The 19854-nt window shown below is 33.5% G+C and overlaps 1 protein-coding gene across 1 annotated transcript in view; it reads left to right on the forward strand.

Annotated features, from left to right (window-relative positions):
* The window catches only part of LOC117134867 (ATP-binding cassette sub-family C member Sur), a 51482-nt gene that overhangs the window by 3577 nt on the left and 28051 nt on the right, over window positions 1-19854 (forward strand). The window contains 9 exon segments of the mRNA XM_033294193.1: window positions 4866-5137; window positions 5221-5396; window positions 10301-10516; window positions 12337-12993; window positions 14088-14228; window positions 16284-16421; window positions 17674-17836; window positions 17893-18298; window positions 18352-18795. Coding sequence (XP_033150084.1) covers window positions 4866-5137; window positions 5221-5396; window positions 10301-10516; window positions 12337-12993; window positions 14088-14228; window positions 16284-16421; window positions 17674-17836; window positions 17893-18298; window positions 18352-18795 — 2613 coding nt within the window.

Genomic DNA, 19854 nt, shown 5'->3' on the forward strand with positions numbered 1-19854 from the left:
CCCACTAAACGAGCCGATTGCATTGCCTTGTCATTTTTGTTGTTATTTAGGTTTCACTTACAAAGCTATAAATGAATGTTTGTTCGTATGTTTACAAGCTGCAGCTCAATTAATAAATAAAAAAAAATGCTTATAAAGAGTTTACTCCAGCTTGCATAAGAAAAAACAACTCGCTGCCACGCTTAATAGGAAATTTTGTATATTTTGTCTTGTCATTGGCGGCTTTGACCACTTGCCACAGACTGTAGCTGCTAGTAATATCATCGGATCATTGGTCAATATATATGTATGTACGCTTATATATATATATATAAAGCGCATATATCTTCATCAGCATACACAGCTGCAGAACGTGACAGCTTGGCAAGCAAAGCATTCAAAATAATAAACAGTTGAACGCATTGTCATTTAACATATATGTGTGTATATATGTGTGTGTGTGTTTGTTGACATACTGATATTAAGTATTTATCTGTGGTCAATGTAATGCTCTTAATTAAACTGTGACCGTTGCTTAAATGCTTAAGGAATGTTTAACTAATATTTATGTAGTAGCTGAGCTTTTGTCCCATGAATTTGCATGCAGCAATTGTTTGGAGCAAGTTTTTGTTAGTTAATTAATGACATAATTAATGGAATTTTTGGCATTTAGCAGCAAAGGTGTTTATTATATGTAAATATATAGATTATTTAATTTTAAGCAATTACATTATTTTGGCAAAATATTCGTTATATTTCATATTAATGAAAAATAATAATACGGCTTTATATTAGGGTATAATTGAGAATAACTTAAAATATTCCAAACTTTTTTTTATATTATTTTTATTATATTTGTTTAATTATTTCAATTATTTTTAGTTTAATTTTAAAAAAATGTCCTATTGCAAGCTTAAGATTGGTATATTTTTTTTTTAAAGCTTTGCAATTGGTTTGGATTCAAATAATGTCCGCTTATAATTTAAGATAATTGCTAACAATTCAATAATGGGAAAGCTATTTTTAATTATTTAATATTTTTTCAAGTAATCTCGTTGTGATTATTTCTAAATTTTTTGTAACTAACTAATTTAATTATTTCAGCCTTAACACAAAATTACAGAATTTGAATTATTGAAATTATTTAATAAAAGTGATTTAGTATAAAAACTTATTGATTTTTGTTAGATTTATTTTGACTTTTGATTTCTTAAGCACATAATTTAATTTTTTAAGGTATGTAAATTGAATGGACTGCTTCAAGTGCTTTATTTATCGCTTCAAGTTGATATGTGCCTCAACTCAATGAGGATCCGATGAGGAACACTTCGCCTTTAGGGCCACTTGAATGCATTATATGCACATATCATTGATATCCGGAACTAATAGTGAAGTGAGCGCTACTTCAAGTAGCTTGAATAATACGGCCCTAAAAAAAAACGCAAAAGTTCGAAGCATATGCATCAATAAACAGTTTAAATTAAAACGAACAACAACAACAACAACAAAGAGAGGAACAACAAATAAACAATGCAATGCAATCATTGGCTCTGCACACTCATGAGTGCACTTTGCACGCGCTGCACTCATTCATAAAGAATCAAGCTAGCAAATGGCTATAATATATCCGGCACTTGAGTAATTGGGGTCCGTGCCAAGGCGAGAGTGAAGCTGCCACAGCAGCAACTGCAGCTTGCCACTTGCAACTGCAACTACCAAAACAACAACAAAAACAACAGCAACAACAAATCTGGCAACTTGAATGCAATTTTCGTATATTTTTGGAACATTTGGTAAACAAATCGTTTGCTCCAATTTGAACACAGCAAGGTGTCAATGTGTGTGTGTGTGTGTCTAGTACTATTTTAAATTTTATTAGATTTCTTTATTTCGGTCTTTGGCTGCTGCTGCCGACTTTTCACTTTTCACACTTACACCGACTTGCACTATAAGTTTTCAAGTGAACCAATCAACAATAAAAACCCAATTTAATTGTTTGGCCATGGATTTTTCATTTGCTTTTGTTGATTCTTGCTCGATTTGCTTGCGTGCTTGCAGGCCTTGAATATCTTACTAACATTGCCAGTAAATTTTCAATTAAGTGCAGGTGAAAACTTTTCACCAGCTACAGAGAAAGTTTATGCTACAAATCTGCGCATGCAAATATTTAATAAATATATCAAGATATAAGTTCAACTAGAATTTGTGCTACTTAATTGAAAAAGACTAGCAACAAATGCCAAATGCTGATAATTAAAATCGCATCATTTATCATTTATCAATGGCTGCAACTGTACAAAATAATTGAGAAACAATTTTTGGCATACACATGCACTCAAAACAAATTACCAAATACCATATACAAAATTATATAGTTCAACGCAAATGTTTTCCAATCAACGACTATTAATTTTAAATAACAACAAGTCTAAACAAAAACCAGCCCATCAATAAAAAATGTTGCACCTGAGCTTTTGCAACAAAAATAAAATGCACAAAAATAAAATTCTGCACAATTTCCAAAAGCTTTGAATTTTTTATTATTTTTTATTGCAACGCTGCATTTAAATGCGCATTGTTTTTATTTTTATCTGTGTGTGTGTGAGTTTTTTAAAAATAAATACCAAAAATGCACATGGCGCACATATAGCATATATATAGTATTATTTTAAGGGATAGCGACAAAAAATTGAAATCAATTATTCATGCACTTTTAGAGCGGTCAAAAAAGTAATTAATATGTAAGCGTCGCTAGTCAACTGTCGGCTATCGACCATCAACGTCTCTGCCTACCCCACCCCACCAGCACCTCCCCCGCTGTTTGTCAGCGCCGCCTGTCAGGGCAGACATTTTTCATTAAATTTATAGACAGTCTGTGGAACACACAATAAATAAATTCCACCACAAAAACTCTAAAGAAATCAAGTAAAAAATATATCAGCTAGAATTTATATTTGTGGTACAACAATTAATAGAATGCTCTATAATTTAAAATCGAACGTTGCATGTCAATAGCAATAGCGATAACTATTGCGTTCGATCGTAAGTTTGCGCTCAATTGAGCTTTAGGTGTGGCGGTCGATCGATTATAGAGCCCAGCTTTATCGCTCAGCTGTTAATTTATATTTACAAATTGAGCGATTAAACTTTACATGGACTAAACTTAAGCACCACCTATTTAATTTTTTTTAAATGTTCAATTAATTGTATGTCTTAATTAATGGTAAACAGAAACTTTAAAATTTTGAGAATTATAAATTAATTGTTCTCCAAGCTCAGAATTTACAAAGAATAACTATGGGCTTAAAATTTTATGTCTTAGCCAAGTCAATGGGTCTATAAACAAGACTTCGAATTAAGTTATGCATTTTATCATTTTTATGTTTCATAAATAAGAAGAGTTGGCTTTTGTTTTAATTATTTTATTAAGACCCATTGCCATCAAAGTCCAAAAAAGCGAACATAGCTTTTATGGCTTTTCTATTTATTTCTAAAAATTTATATTTTTTTATAGTTGAAAATCTATCAATATCATTAATATTAAACCAAAGAATATAAAACAGATTGCTACGATAAAATACGTAAATTTATTCGAAATCTTGAAGCTTCTTAGCAAGTAACGAAAACATTATTTTAGACTCAGAGTTTCTTGAAGATATGTTCTTTGATTTCTTTCTAGAACGTTTCTTGGGCAAAATATCTTTTTTAAATTCTTTTCATAATTTATTTAATTCACACAAGTTTTTTGTTACCGTTTGGGCAACTTAATCTAATTATATATAGGACAAAATAACAAAAGCATCACATATGGGTCATATACTAAGTTAAGTTAAGTATTACTAACTAGACAATATCATATCGAAAAATCGACACGCTCTCTTATTGATTGCGACTAGTCTTTGCTAAATTAGCGCAACCCTTAGCAAGTGTATGAAACAAAACAAAATATAAAATTTGCCAGCGCGCTAAAATATTAAAATCAAGCCACAGTTGTTTGAGGCCTCAACGTGGCAAAATATTTGTAAGCGGCCAAAAAATGCACACACACACACGCACACATAAGCACATGAGCTTGCCTCTCATGTGTTGCTCTTGTGTATTGGCGCGCCACTGCGCCAAATATGCAACAGTATTTGCAATAAATAATATTTCAACAGCATTGCGGACGCAGGTTAACTGTATGCTTGCTCTCTCTCTCACTCTTAGTTACTAGTTGGCTTTTTATGCAAACGTGTGGCAAGTGTAAACGTGTAAATGTTCACATTTCGTTGCCCCAAAAAGTATGCAACATTTTTGCACATCATTAAATATACTAGTAGTTGTTATTTTTATTTTTTTAGGCAACAACTACACGTACTGTTGCCCTTGAGTATGTGTGTTTAAGCTTCAAGCCCAAGGGAACAGTTTTTTTTTTTTTTTCATAATTTCTATTTACACAAAATTGAGCTCAGTCTAATAAGAAGCACACTTGATGCTTATTAAAAGTTGCTTGGCTTTTGCCTAGTGTATGGCCAAGTTAACATCATGCATCACACTTAAGGTTATGGACGCAGGCAAACAACAAAGCAGACAAAAGGCCAAAGGCTCAGCTGTGGTTGTTGTTACTGTGTTGGGAGTGAAGCTGCATAAACATTTGCAGATAATTGTGGCAATTACGTAGAGCACCTATAGAGCCCAGCATATAAGCTGTGCCCGTTGTCTGGGCGGGCACTCCACTTAATTAAACTGAAAATTGTTGATATTGTGTTATTTATGCGCTGAGCAGTTTTTGGCCTAAATGTAAATTCACCTGTCTACCAAACGCGCCTCTTTGGGCTTGCTCTTGGACTCTTTTGTATTATTGTTTGTCATTGCTGTTTTACCATTTTACCATTTTGTCGTTGCAGATGCCATAAAACTTTGCTAGCATTTCACAATTTGCGTGCAGCTATAACGTTGCTGCTGCTATGCGTTAATAGTCTGGAACTGGCCAAAGGTCTCTTGCCACAACGCTCGGGCCAGGCGCTAAACGAGCTCTTTGAGTCAGCCCACGAGTCCGGTGAACTGAATGTGCTGATTGTCATTGGTGCCGGTGACGTCTGGAACGCTTTGGCCGCCATACTCTTCACTATTATGCTAATGTCCTATCATCGCCTGCTCGAGCTCAAAAAGGTGACAGGTGCGTGTTCGTCCGTCCGTCCTTGTGCCTATGACTTGGCTCGTTTATTAATCAAATGCCCACCCCCAACACACATATCTCAGTCTTTTTGTATGGCAGCATTGTGCTGGAGTTCTTGGTTTTAATTGTACGCATCGATGAGCTGGCCGAGGTTGTGTATTACGAGGACCTCTTTGAGCTCGAGACCTGCCTGATAACTGTCACGGTCCTTTGCCTGCTGTCTTTGACTGTCATCGATGGCTACACCATTTATAAGGAGGTGAGTGCTGCGTGCGAGTTTTTAATTTTCAACGAAGCTTGAAATTTAAGTTGACACTATTACCAGTTTCTTAAATATGCTAATTAATAAATGTATATTGCATTATCTCCTTTCGATTGCAATTCAATTAAACTAATTTACAAATAATTTTTGTCTACCTCAGAGCTCACATTGACATTTTGTTGCTTAAGGCGTCCTAGATAGATCGAATTGCTATATAAAAATTGTAAAGCAACTCAAATTTATAATACAACTTTTTTGTTACTCAGCCTGGATTTGCTGGATGTGAGATAAACTTAATTTTAGCCATTTTGTCAAATATTAAAAACGATTCAAAGTAACTCTATATAGAAAATTTGTAGCTGACCGCGTTATCAACTTTCATATGCTAAAATAGGCTGAGTCATCTTACCAAAATTCTACTTTGGAAATTACAATTCAATTATACTAGTATAAAAAAAATTATATATAATTTTTCAAATTTTACTTTCATGCTTAGGATGCGTAAAACTTTATAAAAGCTTATAATAAGTGATCAAAATGATTAGTATATGTATTTAATTAATTTTAATTGAACTTACACTGGATCTATAAATCATATTTTTGAATGTAAATAAATCTTTTTAAAGTGCTTAAAAATGCTTTAAGTGCTGAATTGAATTCACAGCGCTGCTGACTGCTGAATAAAATTGTTTATACTTCCGAGAATAATATTTATAGCTATATCAATAAACAAATCTGCACATCTGCAAATCTGTAGGTTGTCGAAATTTGCAAATGAATGCGCAATTCTCAATTCACATTTGATGCATCAGCTAATGCTTTCTGGGGGGACCTTTTGTTTGTTATATTAAATAATTAAGAATTAATGATGTTACCTCTTGTAATGCAGACTTATGTGCGTTGTGGCTTGTGCAACTCGCTTGATTTTAAATCCTATTAACGAATTAACATATAACATGCTACAACATCTAGTTAAATATTTAAACAGTTGCAGCAAACTCTTGGGAAGCAACGCGGCTTGGTAACCTTCAGTTCAGTTGTTGTGTCTTCTCATGCTTGACATTATTTCCGCTTGAGACCGGAAATCCAAAGTTGCCACACAGGACGCAAACACACACACACACACACAAGCACAGCAATAACAAGAGTAAGCAGAAGAGCGAGATGAAGAGATAAAAGCGACACAGCGCAATAAGCGCACCAAAGTAGCAAAGCAAATAAAAACATTAAAGTTACATTAGACGATATTTGTCGCTTACCTTTTTGGCTATGCAAAGAAAGTTGGACACGCTCACTCTTTCTCTCTCTCTCTCTCTCGCTCTCTGCAGAGACAACAAGCCCGAATGCCATATAAAACTTGCAAGTTTACTGTTGTCTGTCTCTGCATGTGCCTTGGCTGGCTCTTGGTGTTGCCCATTGTTGCAAGAACTTGCAACTTGCAACTGCAACTAGTGCTCGTCATTGTTATGCAGCCAGATGCACTAATGCTGTTGCATACTTTAAAGCCCACTGTACACAATTGTTCTTGCTATGTGTGTGTGTGTGTGGAGTTGGCTCTATAAGCTTTGAGTTCTCAGTAATATGTGTGTTTATCAAATATTTAACATGAGATTGCTAGGCGCCTTATTTTGTAATCAAATTTAATTTGAAAAAAAGTGTAAGCAAAAAATATATTATTAAGCTTGAGTTTAATTTTTAATTCAATTTTAAATAAACTTTATCATAAATGTATAAATAGTTTATTATTTCAGACTCATTTAAGACCTTTTTAATCTTCTTCTAAAAAAATATAGCTGATATATTAGACAATATTAGACAACATTTAGATTTAAAATTTTGAAGCAACGCCATTGTTATTAATAAATCATTTCACCACCATTAGTTGATTAATCCTTTCAGCAAATTGGTTGTCAAATATTTAACATGAGACTTTTAGCAATAGCATAAACGTATTTTGTATAATCAAATTTAATTTACTAGCAAATGTAAACAAAAATATATATTTTTAAGTTTAAATTTTAAATTTTTTTAATCATTGCAGCTGTAGCTTTCTAATTTTAAGTTTAAGTTAAGTTTTCACTTTATCCCTTATAGCACAATTTAAATTGAATTTAAAATATTTAGTTTTCGCACACAGCTGGATTTATTCGACTTTAAGAGTCTGCACTAAACGAATCCTTCTATTTTATATATCTCATTTACTTTTTGGCCTCTTCACTTTGCGCAAAGCCTTCGCCAACTAATTTGGCCAAATTGTTCACAAGCAGCAGGCTCTATTACTTTGCGCCTTATAATCAAATAGGCATAACATTATCATTCATTTACCCTTTTCCTTATTTGCAGTTTGTCTTTTCTTAGACAAATTTATGTATAGACACGCGCACAGCCTGAGCTTGGAGCCCACTTGTCGTATGTGTTATATTATAGACTGAAATCAATGCCAGCTGAGGCTACAAAAGCCAAATGAAAGGCAAAGTGGAAAAAACTATGTAAATACATAAAGCTCAAAGACTATTGCAATGAATTGAGTACAAGGCATTTGTCAACATTTCAGGCTCTAGCTCTTGTGCTCCCAGTCTTTGCTCATTCATAATGTTGAAGCACCGGAAACTGTGGCACTGTGGCACTGACAAAATGCCCGCTTCACGTGCTTTCCTTATTTTCCGCTGGTGCTGCACCGCTAAAGAAGGTATTAGATCCAACCCAATTTGTTCGGGGCCATGCAGTGCATAATTTTCATAAAGGAAGTTTGTGGCAGTACTTTGGGCGTTTACTGTTTTGTAGTGGGCGTGTGCAAATAATGCCATGCAACGCCGAGCACAAATCCCAAAAATACAAACACAACTGTAGAGTCTATAGTCTCAACAGCATTTGAGTGCGCGACTAGTTAATACACTTTAAATTTAGAAAAATGTAAATAAATTAGTAAAATATTTAAAATTAATGTGGTTTACAATTACTGTACTAAACTAAGGTATGGCAATAAGTAGCTTGCCCAACTTGAAAATACGCTTTTAAACTAAAAATGATTGAAACAAAAGTTAGGCAAATGTAGTTCAAATAGTAAAATTTACTAGAGTCTTATCTTATTATAAAGATAAAATAAATAGCAAATACATTTTTGCTCGACTTAAAATACGCTTTAATGCTAAAAATTACGAAAACAAGTTCTTTAAATGTGGGCTACATAGTAAAGTTTAATATACATCATTTTATTTATATTCAAAATAAAATGATTTAACATTTTGTAGTCAATTAAAAAGCTGTTGCTTATGAATCTGTTTGAAGAGTATTATGAAAGTTGTGCTGCTGTTTTATTGTTGTCATTGTTGCTACTGTTGCTGCTGCTGTTTGTTGCCGCAAAACGGAAGTTGCTTCGGTTGTTGAGCTGCAACTGCAGCAGCAGCAGCCGTGGAGGAGGAGGGAGGCATGTTGCAAGTGCATTAGCATTTTTGGCACAGCGTGCGCGTAAAATTAGCTGAGCAAATAGCCAAGGAGTAGTGTAGTGGCTGAAAGGCACTTGCTCTGACGATGACAATGCAAAGTTTTATTTAATTTAACAAGGGATTATCAGCATAGTGAGGCCGGGGCCGGGGCCAGCAGCTTTAGCTGGCAAGTTGCTGTGGGATTTTAATATGTTTACATTTTAATTGAGGTTAAGCGCAGATTTGCTCAAAGTATTTTTCGGTGCTTCGCAAATATTTATGCAGTTCAAAAACGTTGGCATACTTCAAGGCGCTGCTTGACCACAAGCAAGTGGTCCCTACAAAGAGTAGGGAAAAAACAGAACAGAACACAACAAGTGCCATACACGGGTCGCTTAAGTGCAACAAATGCCACAACAACAGCTGCCAGCTGGCAAAACAGGCAACAGCTCAACAAAAGACTGGCCAAAATACTACTACCAAGAAAATAAAAGAAGCGAAGCGAGCCAAAGTCAGGCGACTGCTCCAAAAACCAAGTGCCATTGTTAAGGCGAAACGTGTTGCTTTTTAACAAAAGCAACAAAAAAAAGAACAGACTAAGAAAATATGTTAAATACACAGCGAATGCTCTGTAAACCAGGGATGGCAAAAGAGAGTAATGAATGCTAATTTTAGCTATATAAATTAATATGAAATATGTGCTACAGATTGAGCAGTTAATTCGATTTATCCATAGTGTGCATAAGTTTCACTCTGCTAGCTGCATAATTATGAAACATTTTTAATTGTTATTTTGTAACTTTTAAATAAGAAATTAGACTTGGGCATTATTTTTGATATTTTTAGATAAAAATATGTTATTTATTATATATTAATTTACAAATTAATATAAGTTATTAAAAGAAAACAAAACAATGTAACTTTAAATTTAAAGCTTGAACTAACTTGCTTTCGATAACTGAATGTTATCGATGGTCGCTGGCAAATAGATCTAGTCATACTAAAATAATAATTTCAAGCACTTTACATAAATTATACATTCCAAGCTTAATATACCCATTATCATAACTTTGAGTGTGTTCGTGGCATGCAACACATGCCCCAGTCATGCAACACAAAATGTCATCTTGTCCAACTGACTCAAAGTGAGCATGGCAAATCCGTTTTTGCAAAACTTAAGACCAGTTGCTAAGTTGCTTTTGAGTTATAGTCCAGCTTTGCAAGTAGTTTTCCCTTTTGCCTTTTGTTTACGTCCTCCGTGTGGCAATGCGTGAAGTGCAGAAAAAAAAAAGAAAACAAAAACAAGCAAAAAGATTTTAAAACACGTGCAAGTTATATGAACTGTCAGAACTTCATTCAAAGTCACTCGCATGCAGCTTAATCTAGAAAAGCGATGCGCACATTTACTTGCAGATTTGCATAGCATGTAACATGTTTTGTTTTTAATGCTTTTTCTTTTTTTGTTTTTTTTTGCAGCGCTATAGGGATGACTACTTGGAGGATTATGAGCGCATTGGCTATAAGCATACGCTGGCCACCTTCTATTCAAAGCTCTGCTTTTGGTGGCTAACCCCGCTGCTGTGGTTGGGCTACAAAGAGCCGCTGGAACTGGAGGATTTGGGCCAAATGCGTTTGGAGGACAGCGCCCGAGCGCACTATGATCATTTTCTATACATCTATACAGAGAAAGTGGTGAGTGAAAGTGGCTTGCATATAAGTTTAAGCCACACTTAATTAAAAATACAAATAAATAATTTAACTGCCTGCTGGCACAAAATAAAACACAAAAAATAACCAATTGAGACTTTCCACTTCAGTGCAATTTCCCATTAAGAAAATATTGTATTTCGAATACGTAGCAAATTGCTTAATTATTTATTTAAATGCAATGCCAATGCTCAGGCTAAAGGCCATAAATTATCAATGCCGGCCATTTTACTTGATAACAAAGTGAAAGTGTTTGTTCATTGTTTTTTCTTTTTTGTTGTTGTTTGTTCGCTTGCAGTTCTTGTTGATTTTGCCCGCTTGTTGTTGTGTTTTTAATGTTCTTTTAAATTGTTAATTTATATGCGGCATTTTGTTGCGCAATTTTATGCATTTTTAATGACAAAAAATGCCAAGCGCGTTGCCCGCGCTGAATTATTATGGCGCATTGGTGTGTGCAAAACAGAGTCAAAGAATGCATTAAAATGTCTGGCATTATTGTACTTATTAATTACTGTTAATGAATACTACATGGCGTATACACAATATACGAGCATACATATAGTATAAATTATTTGCTGAAATTAACTTTATTTTATTTACTTTCAACTTATGCTTGCAAATGCAGCGCCGCGGGTTTTTTGTTTAATTCAATAAGCTGCATTTAAATTTGAGCACGATGCTTTTATAGCTGTACTCACAAACCTATAGCAATTTATGAAAATAATTAATTAAAAAATATTCATTATAATCATAGCTATTAAATCTCAATTACTATTACTAAGCTATTCCATTATTTTTTAACGCGCAGCTGACATATTTTTAATTAGTAAACATTACAATTGAGAGAGGCATACACTGTTAATAATAATAAAATATTATAATATTTTTAACTTGTGCAAAATCATTTTAAATAAGATAAACATTTGCTGAAACTCGCCTTTTGCATGAATAGAGCAGCTGACTAAGAAAAAAGTCGTCAGCCAGCGATCACGTGATATGCGCTCTGATTGGTCAACTGAATTGAGCGCAATTGAGCGTAGAAAAATTAAGAGAGCATGCAGCTGTCTCTCTCTCTGCATTAGCTAGCAGAGTCTGCAGGCACTAAGAGATAACGGAAGATCTCTTTGACTAAACTGAAAAAGTGTCGTCATTGACTTGACTGAATAAAAACAGGCAAACAATGTTTAGCATGTGGAATCATTTCATGTTTATTTATTTATTATTTATAGCTAAAAATAATTTAAAAAAAATATTGGGGAATTATTTCAGCTCATTCATTCATTATTTGAAAATAATCCATAATTTTTTTAATTATTCTATTAATTATGTTGTTTACAATCCTAAGATTGAATATTTTGAATACCATTAATTTTGTTTTGCATGATCAAAATATCAATTTAACTCTTAAGCAAACAAAATTAAAAAACTATTGTAAGTTCTCCAAACACATTTTCCATATTTCTAACAATTTTTATACACTTTGACATTTTTTTTTAAATCTCGGCTGTTTTTTTTTGTAATTATAAGCATTAAATAATTGACCAAATTCAAAAATAACTATAACATTAAAAACAAAATTAATTAAATATACTATTGATTACAATGTGTAATTATTATTTAACAGCTATAATTATAGTTTTTATTGTATACTAAAGTCACAGACACAAATTATATTTTGTAAACCTGCGCTTTATATCTTTTTTAATTTAGCTACACATAGTTGACTGCACCAAACACTTTTTTTTATTCATTATGTTATATGATAAACTCTTTTGATTTATTTCAAATATATTCTTTACTTGCAGAAAAAATCAAATGCGTCCCCATCTTTATGGTATTGTTATATAAAGAGCAGTTGGCGACTATTTGTATTGGGCGGCATTTTAAAATTGGCCGGTGATTTATTTGCATTGATTGGTCCACTTGCCATACAGCAAATAGTGCAATACATTGAAGGACTCTATGCGGCAACCGAAGCGGCGGCCAAAGCACAATCAGCCGCAGCTCATACATCATGGGATGCTGGAACTAGTCAAACGTTGGTCACAAATGCAACCGCAAATGTTGCTGCCGCTGCTGTTGTTCATGATGATGTTGTTTACTATGACGATGAGGTCTACAGTGTTGGTATTGGTGATGGCGATGTGAGAATTTACTATGCCAGATGGTTGGATTTGTTAACAAATGGCTGGAGCATTGCTTGGCTGGTGCTGTTGGCTGCATTGGCGCAGGCCGCATTGTCGCAGGCCTCAACGCATGTGCTCAATATGACGGGCATCAGGATTAAAACATCGCTACAGGGCCTAATTTATCGCAAAACTTTGCTGTTAAATGCCAGCAGCGATTCAGACAACAATACGGACTCAACCCCAATCCCAATCCCAATCCCCAATCCGGAGACTGTGCATCAAAATGGCGACAGTAAAATGGCAACTGGTAATGCTAAGCCGGCTGCTGCTCCCGTTATGGGCATGGGCGCACAACAAACGGAGCGTTCAGGCGGTGAGTGTTTGTCCAAAGCCACAGTTCACTCCATCCCCTTCTCTTAGGCCAAACCAATGTCCAGGCAGGCTCTCTGTTTAATTCGCTTCATGTCAAACCTTTTGCGTATTTGACACAGGTAAATGTGCGTTTGGTGTTAATTGAAAGTTTTACGCTTGAAGTGCCTGCTGCCGGCGATCTGCCTCAACTGCTCACTTGTAATTGGCTTAAATGGGCGTGGTCAGCAAGCACAATTGTTTTCCCAGTTGCTACACACACTAGCGTTAAGCTTCATTGACTAGCCAGTTGTTAGTGCTGCTCTTCTCTCTTCTTTTTTTTTTTTTTGGTGACAATTAGATTCGCACAAATTGGTTTTTGCAGCAGCATCAGCTACAGCTTTAGTTTTTTTTTTCTTTCTCTTTTTTTTGGCAAGCAATTGCATTTAGAGCTTAGTAGGCCTTATGTCAATAAAATGTCTATCGTTGAGGAGATTACAAACAGCTTAGCTTACTTTTAGAAAATCAATCAGCTATCGATATGTCGCACTAATTTTATTTATACTAATTATAAATATTTAAAAGTTGCAATATAGTATTAAAATAAATCTGCCAACCTACAAGATTCTAAAGTATTTTAAACATAAGTATATAGATAAATTTTAAAATAATTTATTATTTCTTTTTATTTTTTAATTGTTCTCATTTAATATTTTAAAATTAAAAATTTAAAAATTGTAGAAATTGCATTTTTTTGATATTTTTAATTTGTATTTTGTCAACAACTCACACAATGTCACAGTTGCAAGTGTATACAAATGTTTTATTTTAATTTTTTTGTTTTATTTTTGTATTTTAATTTATTGATTTTTATATTTTTTACTTATTTTTATTTATTATATATTTTATATGAAGATATATTTAAGTGACTAAGTTACTAAGGAATAATAATAATAATGTATTAAATAATTTTTATTTGTACATATTTTCATATATTCTTTTTTTGAATTATCACTAATTAAATTCTGAAAAATAATAAATAATGCCCAAAATTGTTGCATTTTCCATTGAATATCAAGAATATAGTTTTTAATTATTGTATTTACATCTTTGCAGGTCTCTATGACATTGGAACAATCACAAATCACATGACTGGCGACACCCTCAACATAATGCAATTCTTTTGGATCGCCCACTATGCCTGGGCTATTCCATTCAAGGTCTGTGCACAGAGTCGCTTCAAAGCTTATTTGCATAATTTACGAGCAACTTGTGTGCAGTTTTTACTTTATTTATCACATTTGCCTAACAAACAAAACGAATTGTTGTCATGTTTTTTAATCACACTATAGATTTATCACATTTCGTTTTGCCAATATGCAATTGGCCTATAAATTTGTCTTAGCAATTTGATTTGTAATTTGTGTTTTGTGCAATTTCTCTATTTGCCTTCTGGCATTTAAACGAGCATTTAAAAAGCCTTGCACAAATATTTGTATAGGGCTTTTCACCATGCATATAAATAAATAAATAAATGTGTGTTTGGCCAAGCCTAAAGGCCAACTTTATTTGCCACTAAGCAAGCGTGCTAATGATGAAGCCAAATATGTGCAAGTGCTGCGGCAACTTATGCGTAACTAGTTCCATGTATAAATAAATTAGTTTTAATTTTTTATTTCTACGCAGACATTTAAACAAGTTTTAAAGTCGAAATTTCATACAAATTTGTGTCACTTTTCAAATTCAGTTCAGTAAAAACTCATATAAAATAATACGTAGATTTAGATTTCAAAGGTTTTCTATGTTGTTTACTATTTATAAGGTTTGTAAAAGAATGCATTCAGTAGTGAATGATTCGCCTGATTCATTCATCTTGAATTCAAATATTTTTGAATGCATTAACTTTTTACCAATCTGAATTAAAATTACGCAGAGAATCATTCTTAAGGAATTATTTTGAAATTGAATTTATTTTTTTTTTTAATTAAATTTGACTGCATTCAGCTGAATTGTTTACTACTTATATAGATATAATTAACATTAGTATATTACTAGGCAATTTTTTCTGAAGCAAACTAATTTGTTCATGAATTTAAATTAAAATTACAATAAATAAATTAACTAAGGGATTAAATAGTTTACTTTGTTTTAGCAAGAGATTTATGCTTCAATTAATATCAATCGAAAGGAGCTTCCCAAAGTTAAAATAAATAAATTAAAAAAAAAATTGCCACTAAAATGCGCAATATTATGTTTAATATAAAATACTAGACTTTTATAATTTTTGCATACTGTTATTAAGTTTGAATTTTTTCTATATAAAATAAATGAAGTTGCTTGTGCACTGCCATCTCTAAAGTTCAGGCATAGAGCCTAGGGTTGGGATTTGGTAATGCACACACAGTTACCCACGCGCGCATAATTAATACGTATTTAATGCATGTGCATGTGTGTGTGTGTGTGTTAGTGAGTGAAACTGAGCGTAATTAGCCATGAGCTTGTACTTGCTCATTTCGAAGTACTAGTCGACCCCAACTCAACAGCGCTGCCTCATGTTGCATGTTGCATTGATTTGTAAATGTTTGTATTCGAAAACAGCTGCTTTTGAATCTGCGGCGTTGGCATTGGTCTGTGGTTTTCAGTGCCGGCAACAGCTGCATTATAATTTACTCGTTTGTGATTGCAACACACTCACACACACACATCAAACCAAACATATTGTCGGATTTTAGTTCTTGTGCAGCACGACAGAGAGAGAGAGAGTAGCGAGCGCATCTGCTCTAATTGTTCAATAATTTGGAGTTATATGATGTTGTAAAAAAGTGTATTTTGTATTTTAGCTATTGAGAGCAGTTTATTTTATGCCGGAAGTATTTCTAAATAAACATGAAATTTCATGTAAGCTCTGCTAACAATAAGTTGAAATTAAACTAGCACAGCTTGCCTGACAATTGAAATTAAAGAACTGAACTGAAACTTTGTAGCCAAATTGCAACTATAATTTAATTATCTTCAGCTTAGGTTTATATGCTACACTGTGAACAAGAATTTATTGGCATGCGAATGACATAATATAATTACCGTTGCACTTTAACATTATTATTAAGCTCGGCTAGCTAAGAAAGGCAAATAATTAACATGCATCTTAATTATATTTTGTGCTATCGTAAGCGCATTATTGTCATTGTTTGTAGCATTTGCATAAGCCCAACACACACACACACACACACACACACACGTATATTGAATGCATATTTTGTCTTTGCTACTTACAGATAGCCGTGCTCATCTATTTGCTGTACTTGAAATTGGGACAGAGTGCGGTGATTGGTGCCATTGCTTGTATACTGATTATAACGCCTTTGCAGTTTCTCATTGGCAATGCCATGTCGAAGAATTCCGGATTAATAGCGGTAAGTAAGCCATATAAATCAATATTGAGCTTGAGAAATTCAATTAGGCAATACAACAATGGACTTGAATTAATTTACTATCAAAATATCATCAGCAGTAGTTGGTTGGTTGGTTGGTTGGTTGGTTGGTTGGTTGGTTGAGATTTTGGTCAGTTTTTGTTTCGGCCTGCTGCTGCTTTAGGCTTATTAAAAGTTTCCTGCTAACAGATTTGTGGTCAATTTAAAGTTATTACTTGAGTTAATTGTATTTTGGTCTTCACATTTACATATAACATTATTTTTAGCTTGCCTTGCACGTTTTGTTAATTTCGTTTATTATTTATTTATTTAGGTCAACTAAAGTTTAGTTTGAGCAGCAAACTTGTAATTGGGGTAAATCGGTAAACTCGCATGCCCCACAAAAATACCAGAGACAAACTTTCGAAAGTTTATCCAATTGCAAACACTGATTGTTTAGGAATTTATTTCATAGTGCAAAACACTTTTTGCTTGCTTGTTAGAAGTTTCTTATTTCTATGATTTGTATTTATTTTGACAGCTTGTGCCTACGTATAATTATTTATAGAAATTATTATTATTTGCAACTATTTTATTTTTAAGCAGCAATTTCATAAATAACTTTTACAAGAATAATAGTCCCAAGCCTGAAAAAGTTAAAGAGAAAATAAGAAATAATAATTAATAAAATGTATGTATAAATGTATGTAATGGATGCAATTAAGTAAATCATAATGATCCGAAAATACGCTTGATAAGAATTTAATCTTATTTTCAACTTTTGTGAAAGGAATTAATAAATGATTTTTATATTTAATTTTGTGGCAAAAATTTTGAATAAGAGTTTTTTTTAAGCAAAGTTAGGGCTTACTAATTATTTTGTAATAATTATTTCATCAATTTTGTATTCAAATGAAGAAAAAGTTTTAGTTTTGTTATATAATTATTTTTATTTAGAATGCACACATTTTTTTTAAGGTTATGAATAACAATCATTTATTTACTATTAAATATTAGTAATAGTAATAATATTAATATAATTTAATAACTATATTAAATAGCACACTAGTGCTACATATTTTTTTTTATTTTATTTAATTCATTTAAAATTTTTTATAGGTGTCTTTTAATTAATTTTCTAATGCAAAATTTTCTTTAAAATAATTTGAAGTTGAATATTATTTTTGTAAACATATTGATAATAATCAATAAGAATATTTTTTCATGTTGCACTAATTTCTCTTTATTTTTAAAGAAATTCACTGATGAGCGTTTGCAAAAAATCCACGACACGCTGATAGGAATAAAGATAATCAAGCTGAATGCGTGGGATGAAGTTTTTTTGCGTAAGATACAAACAGCGCGTAAGACTGAACTGAAGTATCTGAATAAAGATGCACTCTACTGGACTTTAATGAGTAAGTGCGACAATAAACAATTTGAGAGTGATTTTAATATATAAATTTACTTGCAGCTATTTTAACACACATATCGACCATGTTGATAACGTTTCTTACGCTGGCGTTTTATGTGTGGCTGCCACATGATGCGGAGCTGGATTTGAATGCGAGTCGCTTGTTCTCAGCCTTGGCGCTGTTTCAGCAGCTGACAGTGCCGCTGCTGATCTATCCCATAACGGTGCCCATAATTATAGAAGCGCTGGTGTCGACAAAGCGCTTGGAGCGCTTCCTGCAAGCGCCCGAGATACAAAAGCAATTCGAGGGCATACGCAATATGGCGCGCATCTTGAGCAAGAGCGATGCCTCCCTGGACATGTACGAGACGCAGGAGAAGTCGAATCTAACGCTGCGTACGGCTCAAGCAGAGAATCGCCTCAATGAGCATCGCTTGGCATTTGCGCAATAATGACGTTGTTGCCGGTGAGCAGCCTGCCGGTCGCCGTCCGCCAGCGCATTTGGCGTCAATTCTTTAGTCCCATAACGCCGCTGCTCCAGAGCACAGGCGAACCCATGGAGGTCGCTTTTGAACTGGGTCATCATAAGATCGTGCAGCAGCGTCGCGAACTGCTGCGCAATACGCCATATGTGGCCATACGGCCGCCCAAATTATGCGGCGGCAGCGCGGAAAAGCCGCTAGAGTTTTCCCTGCTGCGTGCTCGCAACACCGACAGCTGGCGCCGCGACTCGCTGCTGCTCAAAATGCCCGACGACATTGCAGTCTCAATTAACGATGGCCTCTTCAGCTGGCGACCCGCCCAGGGCAGCCTGCCCCAGGTGCAGTTGCATGTGCCCGAAATGGCCATACCCAAGGGCAAACTTACCATAATTGTGGGCAAAAATGGCAGCGGCAAGAGCTCGCTGCTCTCGGCGCTGCTCATGGAAATGCCGCTGGTGGCGGGCAACATGTTCTGGCACAAGTGAGTACAACTGCTTAACATCAATTTTAAACTTAGAACAGAATTGTAAAGGCGAATGAATCGACTGAAAGTCAATTTAGCTGAGTGTGTAAATTCAAATTGAATTTTACAAATGAAATTAACTCAGCAGCAAAAAATCAATCTGAGCGCAATTGATTTAAGTTCTATACTGATTTAACACTTTCTGTATATATATATTAATATAATTAATATAAATATATATATATAGGATAATATATATATATTATATATTATTTATCATATATAATGATAATATAGAATAATGCATATTAAATTTATGCCTAAGTAAACTACTTGTAGTAGTTGAAAATTAATCAATGCAATGTTATTGCGTTATTGAAAAGGTTTGCCTACAATCAATTTCTCTGCTGGAATATTAAAAAATGCAAACAATATATATAAATATATATATCATATATATAGTATATATATATATATATAAGTAGTTTACTTAGGCATAAATTTAATATGCAATTATGTACTTCATTAAAAAGGCAATATTAGTAGCGTTTTTTTGATATGCAAATTATATACACGTTTCATATGGAAAAAGTAAAACAAGTCAAAAGTTTGAAAATATTTGGCATATTTGAAATAGTAGTATAGCTACATATTTTATAGCATTTTATTATATATGTAGCTTGTGACTAAATTTTAGTTTATTTATTTTTTTTATTGCATTATATTTTAAGTTAAGATATGCAAATTATATGTAGACAAGTCTTCAAGCTGCTGCTACTTTGAACCTTTCAATACGCCCCAATAAGTATGCAGCATAATACTGAATTCAACATTGACATACAAATTTATCAACAGAGTATTTTGTAATAATGCGAATATTTAAAGCTATATAAATTAAAATATAACTAACTCATTTCTTCCCTTTATTTGCAATTTGACTGCTTCGCTTACCATGATTATTTCACTTTGCATGTCATTCTACAGGATTTCATTTGCATTTCAACTTTTGCTTCTTCACAAAAGCAATTGATTTGTTGCATTGATGTTTGTTAAATAGCATGTCTAACCTACTTACTA

The sequence above is a fragment of the Drosophila busckii genome, chromosome 2L, assembly GCF_011750605.1.
Source record: "Drosophila busckii strain San Diego stock center, stock number 13000-0081.31 chromosome 2L, ASM1175060v1, whole genome shotgun sequence".
Lineage (NCBI taxonomy): Eukaryota > Metazoa > Arthropoda > Insecta > Diptera > Drosophilidae > Drosophila > Drosophila busckii.